A 10,527-nucleotide genomic window follows, 5' to 3' on the forward strand; every position below is an offset into this window, starting at 1 on the left:
GCCTGGAAATAGGACAATCTTTACATTGTGTAGATCTCTTCATTGTGTGGAGATCTTTACATTCAGGGAATAAAGTTCCAGGCTGTTATTAAAGGAAGATTTTGCATTGCTTTAACTCTACTGGTATTCATCAACTATGTGATCTGTGAAGACAACTTACTCTTTTTTTTCCCTGTCTTTGCTGTAAAAAAATTGTCAATTTTACTGTTGTTAAAGGATTTCTCTAGCTAATAAACAACACTCTGCTCTTACTAATGCTTAGTTCAGAAGAGATCTTTTTAAAGAGGAAAGGTGTCAACTTTTTCCTTCTAAAATTGCTGCATTTTGTAAGACTGTTTAACTTTACAAAGTACAGTCACCATAGCAGGAGTGACTGAAGCTATAATGCAGTAACTCCAGTGCTGAGTATCACATGCTTCATTCCTGGTTCTTTCATAGCTGATATGATTTGTCATTACAGAACCTTGCTCCCAACAAATAAACATTTAAGCCTTTCCCTCTTCAGGAATTTTCAGAAAAGACCAAATCCTGCAAAGGTGTTGAATGCTCATGAATCTTAAGAAGGATAAAAGTAATTTATATATCTCTAGAAGCTCTCAAAACTATGGAAGATTTTATCTGGTAGAAGGAAAACAAAGGGCCTGATATTTAGAAATTTAATTGCACCCGTGATTTCACAGCAGGGAATGGGATAGCTCCCACTTCCATTAACTGGGCTTTAGACAATGATACTTCCCACCATATGCAAACATTCTGAATGATGTCTGTATCTTTTCAGGGTTATTTTGAACAAACAGTACTCTACTATGGCTTTTACACCAATACTACCATTAGTAAAATAGAGAATGGTCCATCTTACAACATGCAGCTGGCCTATTTTTTCACTGTTGGAATATATTTTGTCATCTGTTTTCTTATCTTGTTGTTCAGGTAATCTAACTACATATTCTTATTTCACTTATATTAAGGGGGGAAAAAAAAACCCAGACCACCAACAACAAAAAAACCCACCCTGTCAATGGTTGGCAGTAATAATTACCTGAATATGTTTCTGTAAGTCCTTATTTCCAGGTCTAGAGTTTTAGTGAAAGTTTCTGCTCAAAAGACGATCTGCAGAAACCAAACCTTTATTAGACAAATTAAGAATAACTGCAAAATAGTAAGGGATGTGCAAAGAATCCCAGTTCAAAACAATGAATAACATGATACCCCTTTTGTAAGCTGTTGCTCCTAATATCTTCTGGTATTGATGTGGCCTTCCAGAGGTGAAGATTGTCAGCAACAACTAGAAGAAGGAAATGAGAGTTGTTTGTTACATTAAAGTTTATTTTCCATGTTGTCATATGTGCTCTGACATAGGTCCAGTAGCATTGGGACAGGATAGAAAAACTGACAAATCTCCCTTCTTGCCTCGCTGTACAGACTTGATATGTTTCCTCATTATGCAACTCTCAAATTTTATTTTCACTGCAGCATGGCAAAATCCTTCTGCAGGAACTTCATTAACCCTCAGACATACTCTGGAAATACTAGCAAACTTCTCTGCAGTTGGGACTTCAATATAACTAATGAAAAAGCTGTGAAGCTGAAACAAAAGAATCTCAGCACACAAATAAAGGTACAAAACACAGGAGGTACAAAAATGTAGAAAGGTACAAAACTAGCATGCATGAGTCACTCTGCAAATTTGTGTATGTGCATACAAATCTCTGTCAGAGTAACTCAAGGACTCAACTTAAGTCTTCCTGACCGTTCAGTTTCATTTGGTTTGAACTCCTGGAGTTGGCTTAGCTACTTGTTTTTCTTTTCTCTTTAAGCTACATGGAAATATTCGTGTGCTTCTGTTCTACTGAATGCATCTCTGGGACTATTAAATATTTGCCAAACAGAATATTTCTTCTGTTTTTCCTTTCTGCTATTTAACCATTTCATAAACAAAAGGCAAGCTTGTAATATTATCTGTGAAATACAGTATAGCTCTCCAGAGAAAAGACCTTTAGCATAGGAACACAAAGTTGTCCAGTAGATGTCCCCAGGATATTACTCTGCCCATCTTCCAGAGAAATAACCTTTCATTCAGTCTCTCAGGTAGTTACTTGAAACAAGTTTTGCTTTATCCTGTTGACTAAGGAATTATTCATTAGGAATTGTTTCCTTACAGGAAGACCTCACTGATGTAAACCGAGAAGTTCTAAATTTTTCTTTAAGAGAGAGTGTTGTTCGTAATATTATTCATCTTGTTTCTTGGGTTGCTTCCCTGGGAACAGCAGTAGCTGCTTGTGCTGGTGTTTACTTCCTCTCCATTAATAACCTAAAGGTAAGGACAGATTTTACAGTCTGTTTTTGGAGACTTTTCCACATGGGTATCTTACACTGACAGCAGGCAGTGGTCTGTTCACTACTAGGACCGTAGGGAGGCATAACTGTTGTTTCCGCCAACGCAAACAAATTCTGCTGTACCTGAAAAGCTGGTTTGCAAAGTCGTACACCACTGGGGACTACGGCAAGAGCGTAGGACCTGAGGGGTCTGAGCAAATCTCCCCCCTCACCCAGCATCTGCTTGCCAGAGTTCATGGCAGCTGGTGGCCCTGAAAGAAACAGCAAGAAGCAGGCTCAGCAAGGCCGGCCTTTCCTTTGCCTAGGAGCTGCATTTCAGCTGGGGCTTGGTCCCATGTAGTGCAGGGGAAGGGGAGAGGGTCGCTGTGCTGCTGGACATGGGCCTATAAAACCCAATAGTGTCTAACCTGAGAACATACAAGGGGGCATGCCAGGTGTCTTCCCTGTGGACACAACTTGAGGCAGCACTTTGGTTAAGGCTCTAAGTTGGAGTTGTTTGTTTGTTTGGGGTTTTTTTTGTTTGTTTTTCCTCTCTAAGCTGTTTGTGAAAGTGTATAAAAAAGACCTAGAAAACCAAGCTGCCACCTTGGTGCTGCCTGTTGTCACATCTCTCCTCAACACGTTCATCCCATTCTTCTACTCGTGGCTTGGACGCCTGGAGAGATTTCAGAGTCCCGGACACCAGATATATATCACTATTACCAGGTATTTGTTGCTATCACCTCTTAGTGCTTTTTGCCTGAAGCTGTCTGACTCTTCTTTTTGACAGCAAGCTGTGTCTAGGTGGTGTGGTGGGCAGTAGGGAGCTATGGAGGAGAATTCATCTTCCCCAAAGGCTTATGTACAGTCTTCTCTCCATGTTTTGTCTTCTGTGAGCCTTCTGAAGTGTTACTTCTCTGCATAAGGATGTGGTATGATTTCCCTCTAAACAGGCACACTGTGACACTGGGCTTGGTTTTGTTTGTAGCTTCCCTAAATGGCCCCTCGGTTGTTGGTCCCCCAGGGAAAAGAAGGGAAGGGGAGAGAGGAGTGAGGAGGTCTTACTTAAATACAGATGCCTGGACTTAACACTCTATAACCTCTGGTGCTGCTCAGACCTTCCTCACCTCTGGAGCTCACACACTCAACCAGCAGCCTCTTTAGGAGAGGCTTGTGCCGAGGTTGTCACACCCAGCTCCCCTTCTGCAAGGACAATAGGATAATGCTGCACCTGAGCTCCGAGGAGAGCTCCTGCTAGTCCTGGCACTCAGCAGTGCTCTTGTTGTTATAAGGGGAGGTAATGAAGTGTAACCAATGGTCATCCTGCCATCATTCCTTCCAGTGCACTTATGGACAAGCTGTCTGTTCAGTTACTGTTACTTTTTCTTTTTAGAAATATCATCCTGAAAATATCAATTGTTGGAATACTGTGCTACTACTGGCTTAATATTGTGGCTGCATCAGAGACACAGGTAAAGTTTCAGAAATACAAACCTTTGACTTACAGTGCCAGGTTAGGAGCCACTTTGATAAGATCATTGCTGCAGCAAAGAGAAGTACATGTAGTGTCTTGGAAAGCTGAATTTGCCACCCCAACATTTTTTTTTTTTATTAGCATCTTTTAGAGGAAGAAACTCTAGGAAAAAATGAATCACCCAACTCAGCTCCCAGCTTGTTTGCAGCATTGTTCAATGAGAGGTCGACTATGCTTAGTCACGCTGTTATCAAATCCTTGATCTGTAGCCCAAGCTTCAGATGCCCAAGCATTTGGGAACAATGTTAGAATCGCATGATTTTTGACTTCTACGTTTACTTTTTTTTTTCCCTTCTGCTTCTTAAAGTGCTGGGAAACTCTGGTTGGCCGAGATATCTATCATCTTGTTCTAGTTGACTTCATATTTATTTTGCTTGGCTCTTTCTTTGGAGAGTTTTTACGAAGGTGAGTACTACTTTTCTAATCTTGTTTTTATTCATTAACCAAAGACACTAAAGACATAGTCTTTTCTTCCAATGTGAGAAAAGGAGAAGTCCAACAGGAGAATGGCTGTGGCACCACTGAAGCTTCCTTGATTGTCTCTACCAGGCATAGCCTTCGGGTGCATGTCTTGTGTATGTTGCAGCTCCTTCTTAGGAGGAGGTCAGAGTGTGCACCATTCTACTCTCCCAATGTGTCCTCCTTTCCTTTGGATACAGAAACACAGGCAGGGAGGAAGGCATAGTGTACTCCCGTGGGTCTCCTGAATGGGGTGATAAATGAACAGGTATCTCAAGCAGAAAACCTTGCTTTTCTGCATATGCATAGACACACTGCTGGCTTTCCTTGGTAAGTCCCCCTGTAATTTTTTTCCTCTTAGTTATGTCACTCTACAGAGTGAACATAAGTTTAAAATCTTATCTTAATCAGTCTTATTAAGGATTTAACGTGACTCTCAAGTGTAGAGTTCTGCAGCATGGTAAGTGAGAAAGTATTTTTGAATGAACGTGAATATAGCTAAGCATGTAGGCAAGAAGTCGTTTACTTCTGACGTCTGCTGTGTGTACCTTCCTGTTGCCAAACATTATTTATGACTTAAGGTAGTAGAGTATTTAAGTGCTTGCCAGCTCTCCAGAGCATTTAGGATTCCTGGCCATACTTGTGTAGGAGAGCCATTGTGCACATGATGTGAACAAGACTGGTTTACAGGGTAGGACTTTATTAACTTTATGTTAAATTAACACAAAACAACCCTGAGAAGCCCCTGAAGACTTTCCCTCCACAGCTCTTGCCAGTGTTCTCGTTCTGTTGAGATATGAAACCACCTCCCAGTAAAAGGTCATGGTACCAAAACTGCAGTGTCAGCTGTGATGAATGTCCTCCACTAAGCTGTGCAAAAGCACCCGACTTTACAGCCGTGCAAGATTAAAAGTACAATTGCTTGTATTTATTTGTATGTATTCAGAGTAACCCCCTGAAAGTCCAGCCCTGAAATATTAATAATGCAGCTGACAAGGTAGTACCAAGACCTGTATTCAAGGCGAGAGGAGATAGTTACCAAAATCTGTATTGTTATTGCTACAACAAGCAGAAACTGAATCTCCCTAGCTCAGGAAAAATGAGGTGATAGAAAGGGGTTGTTGGTCCTCAGTAGGAATCCTCTGAGTACTTGCTTATGTCTCAGTTACTTGGAGCCTCAGTTAGTTTGAAGTAGGATATACTTTAGGATATATTAAGAGTATCGGTCTAGAAGATTCAGTTTTTTGATTGAGGCTGAAAATTCTCAGGAACTGAAAAGCTGTTACGGTTTTGTACTGACGCAACTAGGCATTTCAACTGTTTCTGCATAAGCATACTTTTCTGATATAGTAACAACTCCTTTTTCTCTCTCTCTCTTTTTTTTTTTTTTTTTTTTGAGTTGCATGAAAAATATCCTAGGTTTTATTTCAGCCCTGCTGTGTGTTACGGGAATCTGCTATGGCCACATTCAGTTTTATTTCTGATGGGCTGTCTAATCAATGAGCTGTGGCTGCTTTGCATGACGTGTGGTTAATGCAGCCCCTAAATAATTTGTCACTGATGCTTGTACTCAGGAGGCCATTTGCGGAGATTTCTACAAAAGGTTTTGTTATTTAGGAAATGCCATTGTTATGTGATTTTTTTTATTTTTCTCCCCAAGAATTATTGGAACTACAGTCTGTGTGAGCCTGGGGATGCCAGAGTTTGATATTGGACGAAATGTTTTAGATTTGATCTATGCACAGACTTTGACCTGGTAAGTGTTACATTTACAGCCAAAACTTAATTTGCACTTAGAAATACCATGGAACATTCTTATTCTGACATTTCTGGGTGCTTCCCACCGTGGAGGAAAGGATAAATGCCTGAGAGAGATGACATATTAAGTACCTTTGTAAGGATTGTGACTTACCAGTTCTCTTTGTAATTACACAGGTAAGAACAGTAACTTCAGTCAGTAGTTTACCCTGTGGCCACCTGGTCTGGGAGAAACCCATAAAAGGAACATCCCGGAGTTTTGTTAATTTTCCCCCTGGAATGGTGTTCCTATTGAAATAGTCTCAGTGTTAAACCCTGGATGGAGAAGATGCCCTATTGCTGTGAATGAGTATGTTACTCTATAGGAGAGTTGTGCAGATATGTACATAGATATGTGTGTTTGAAGTTGCGTGTTTTTAAAGGTTGACTTACTGTTACAGGATCAATGTTAATATAATTACATTTCCCAAACACTAACTGTAGATTAAGTTAGTGTGATATTTTCTGCTTTCAGTGCACTGAGAGCTGTGTGGTGAGTTGTGAAGATTTAACTTTTTCTTTATAAATCCTTTCTTGTAGGATCGGTATCCTCTTCTCACCTCTGCTGCCTGGTATCCAGATGATTTCATTTTTTATAGTATTTTATGTGAAAAAGGTAACAAGCTTTACATCTCTTCATCATAAACTTGCACTATTTGAAATCTGTGCAGAATTAATTGTATTAAAATGCTGGTTTTGTCTGGAGGCTGTGGGGTTTTGCATTTAGGGGAGCAGTTTGGTCAACTGGGTTTTGGGGAGGGAGTCCTGAAGAACCCATCAGAACCTCATTTAGCTTCTTACTGTTTGAAGACTGTATTCTTGATTGACTTAAACCGAGGTGAAGTGGTAGGTACCACCATCCCAAGAGTCAGTGTGCCTTCATCTCTTTAAAGGTCAGTCTGATGATGAATTGCCAACCCCCTCGCAAAGTCTGGAGAACTGCTCAAATGACAACATCCTTCATGTTCCTGCTGTTTTTCCCTTCCTTCCTTGGAGTCCTGTGTGTCATTGGAGTCACTGTCTGGAGGTATGGAAGATCGCTGCCATTCAAGCCTACTGTGTTATGCTGTGTCACCTGATACCAGGCAGAGGAATCTGCTTTCTTTTTAATAGAAAAAGCTGTATTAATTGCTAATGGAAGGTTTCAGATGTTCATGGGATGTTTTATATTCTGAAAACAAGACAAGCTCAGTGAGTTTGCTAGAATGTGCTTAATGGAGCAACTTGTCCCATAAGAAAGTGGGGGGAGAAACAAAGTTGCATTGAAGTTTTGGGTTCCTATTTAAATATCAGGGCAAAATTTGGCTTTTCCTCCTCCTTAAAAGTTTCTGCAACCTAGCCCTAGCTCCTGGACTTTCTTATGTTATAGACCATATTGGTCTGCAGTGGAGAAAAACATGGAAAAATTCAGTTGAGGTCAACTTTGGATTATTTACGAACTTCAAGGGCTCTTTATGCAGGGAGTGCTGACCTCTGCAAAAATCCTGGTTGTTACCAGTATTTTAGAGCTGCTTTGTTTATGGGCATGTTACTCTGGTCACAGTAAGGTGGGCAGCACAGATACCCTTTTTCTTTTTCTTGGCAATTCTCAGACACATGATTTCCATATTTAGTAAGACAGGTGGCTCCACATGAAACCAGGTGGGATGAAATATTTCAGAGCAAACATTTCCAGATGGCAGGTGGGAATCTGAGACTGTCTAGAGTGGTTCAATTTCAAAGCAAACAGCACTTTCCTATTTAACTCTACCTGAAAATGTTAATTCTTGCTATGGGCTTCCTTACTTCACCACATCCTGCTGTTACTGAAAATCTGCAGTGACTCATGTCCTCGAAGGCAAGGTGAAATTATGGTTCCCTTAAGCACCTGTGGTGAAAATTTGAAAATCCAGATTTTCAATTTGCTGTATCTTGTGCTACAGTGATTGACTTGTTACATTTAGGTCAAGATTGTGTCAGCAGGGCTTGGTACTGATCCATTGCAGCAGGGTCTCTTGTCTCTCACTCTGTAGTCTGGGGTGGGCATTTTAATGGCTGGGGAGTGACCCAAGTTAAAAATCAAACATAGATCATGGTAGTTCCCTGAGGGTCCAAAGAGAGCAGAGGGCTATAGCCAACTAACAAGCACCTTGATGTACAAAATCACAATATTAACTACATCACTGGTTAATATATGAAGCTTTAAGTAGCTGTTTTCTCACATTTTCAGGTTAAAACCTTCAGAAGAATGTGGTCCTTTCAGAGGTTTGTCATCTATGTATGCTGCAGTCTCTGTCTGGATAAAAGTACTGGAAAAGCACACTGCCTCAAAATGGGTAGTGTGGATCTACTATAACTTAATCACAAGTGAACTTTTCTTCTTCATCCTGTCCGTTCTTGTCCTGTAAGTACCTGCTAGTGAAAAGCACTGGAAAAGGACCTGAAGGGGAAAAACTGGCTATGACATAGCCATTCTTCATAGGGAAAAAAAAAAAAAAAAAAAAGCAAAGTGCATTTTAAAGCATCAGAAATGGTTAATATATTGGAAATTCATGTGTTTGAAGTACATAAAGAAGTTATAAAACCTGTTTCTTTTATGTTAATGTGCTGAAGCTCTTTACAAACCAGCTTCATGCTGACCCTGGGATACACTGCTTTTAACTGAATATTTCTAGTTTCCTGCTGCCTAGGCTCCAGATCTGGGATTGGGGCTCCAGATATGGGAGGTGTGTTTTCTGACCATTTCTCATCAGTGGAATTATTAGAGGAGATGATACCATGTAAAGAATTGCTGAACTACCACAGGGACACTGCAATGGAAGGGCGTGGTAGCGCACAAGCAGCAGGTTCAAGTGAGCTCACTGTATGGGGAAATGCTAGTAAGTAGGTTGCAGTCTGCTTCCAGCTAGTCTCAGGTGAATTCCTGGCCCCTTGGCTGAAGAAAACTATTTTGGCAAAACCAGGATGTGCAGATTAAGCTATGTGTGCATGGGTAGGGTTTGATGTTGGAGCTGTGCTGCTTGACGTTTCTAGCGTGGGCCATACACACCTAAGAGCCAAATCCTGTTCTCATAAAACAAGATCCTGCTCATTGTAGTGGGACCAGGATTGGCCTGGAAGCAATAAGTGTTCAGTGTTGTGATTTAAGGTCCAGGCACATGTCTAAGCAAATGACACAAAGCTGGATAAGCACATTACGTGCCTATTTGTTATCTGAAATGCACCTTGTATTGTTGACTTACTTGAATTGTACCTCTCATCTGGAATACAAGTCCATAAACCTTTGGGTCTTTTCCAAGAGAATTTCTGAAGCAATTTCATGTGTTTGCCATTCCTTGTGTAATTATAAACATACTTTTAAAAATATATGTGTCTGTGTGTGTATATATATGCATGTATAGATATGTGTATATATCTTTTAATGGATAAAATAAACAAGATAACTTTCCATTTAGGCAATGAGTGGGAGGAAATACTCATGGGTATGAGTGCTCATATGTTTGACATGTTTTTGTTTGTTTGTTTAGAATTATTTCTTATCTTTACTGGCAAATAACAGAAGGAAGAAAGACCATGACCAAACTCTTACATAAGCAAATTATTAATGTAAGTTTGACTTTCAGCTTTATCTTTCTTGAAATTTGGCTTCTTTGTTGATTGTCTCATCCTGCTATTGCAGAGCTGCAATCTGCTTTTCCTATGACAGTTCAAGAGAGGGTGGGAGTCTTCCCCCATGGGAATTGCAGGGAAACTTAACTGACAAATAGAGTTGTTGCAAAATAATTTTGCCTTCAAGCTGTGCTGCTGCAGCTCCCTCTGTAGACAGATTATTTCAGAATAAAAGGAATTTTAATTATTATTCTGGTCTATGGTTACTCATAGGCCTTGAGCCTCTCAAGAATGATTAGTCCATTCCAGCTAATGATCAAATGTGTCTTGACCACAGGCAGGAAGAGATAAATTGTTTTTACTTGAAAAACTGCGGACACTGCAAAGGACAAACCAAAACCCATCTGTGCCGGGACGACAAGACCAGCAGGTCAGTTTGGTAGTTCAGAGACTACTGTTTCAGTTACGTGCTTGGTACAGTTTCATGGGGTTCCTCTAGCCTTGCAAATGGGCTGCCATTTTGGGATATGCCTGTATTTAAAACTTCACATAAGTTGATTGATTACTAGTTAACTCCAGACGGCAAAAGGATACTGTGGAAATTCCCTAAGTATTTGTTCCCAACTGGAATTTAACCTGGGAAGGATATAGAAAAGTCCTTACCCTGCTAGACATTATTTATGCTTATGAAACTGCAAGAAAACATTCCTAACCTAGGTGTACAGTGATGGTCACTAAAGGGTTCAACCACACTTGAACCCTACCTAGACTGCGAAGGAGGCTGCCTTCTCCCCTGACCTGGATTTCTTTAGGGGTTTATGGTTTGTGCGCCG

General features: G+C 40.4%; 1 protein-coding gene across 1 annotated transcript in view; it reads left to right on the forward strand.

The window, feature by feature from the left end:
- Positions 1 to 10,527, forward strand: part of TMC5 (transmembrane channel-like 5) — a 17,723-nt gene that overhangs the window by 5,691 nt on the left and 1,505 nt on the right. The window contains exons 8-19 of the mRNA XM_010076660.1: positions 779 to 930; positions 1,474 to 1,618; positions 2,162 to 2,317; positions 2,876 to 3,042; positions 3,710 to 3,788; positions 4,158 to 4,255; positions 5,970 to 6,065; positions 6,647 to 6,722; positions 7,000 to 7,133; positions 8,316 to 8,489; positions 9,613 to 9,691; positions 10,032 to 10,168. Of these exons, the coding sequence (XP_010074962.1) occupies positions 779 to 930; positions 1,474 to 1,618; positions 2,162 to 2,317; positions 2,876 to 3,042; positions 3,710 to 3,788; positions 4,158 to 4,255; positions 5,970 to 6,065; positions 6,647 to 6,722; positions 7,000 to 7,133; positions 8,316 to 8,489; positions 9,613 to 9,691; positions 10,032 to 10,168 (1,493 nt within the window). The remainder of the gene's footprint in view (positions 1 to 778; positions 931 to 1,473; positions 1,619 to 2,161; positions 2,318 to 2,875; positions 3,043 to 3,709; positions 3,789 to 4,157; positions 4,256 to 5,969; positions 6,066 to 6,646; positions 6,723 to 6,999; positions 7,134 to 8,315; positions 8,490 to 9,612; positions 9,692 to 10,031; positions 10,169 to 10,527) is intronic.

Source organism: Pterocles gutturalis, unplaced genomic scaffold (genome assembly GCF_000699245.1).
Source record: "Pterocles gutturalis isolate BGI_N339 unplaced genomic scaffold, ASM69924v1 scaffold47113, whole genome shotgun sequence".
NCBI classification, from domain to species: Eukaryota; Metazoa; Chordata; class Aves; order Pterocliformes; family Pteroclidae; genus Pterocles; species Pterocles gutturalis.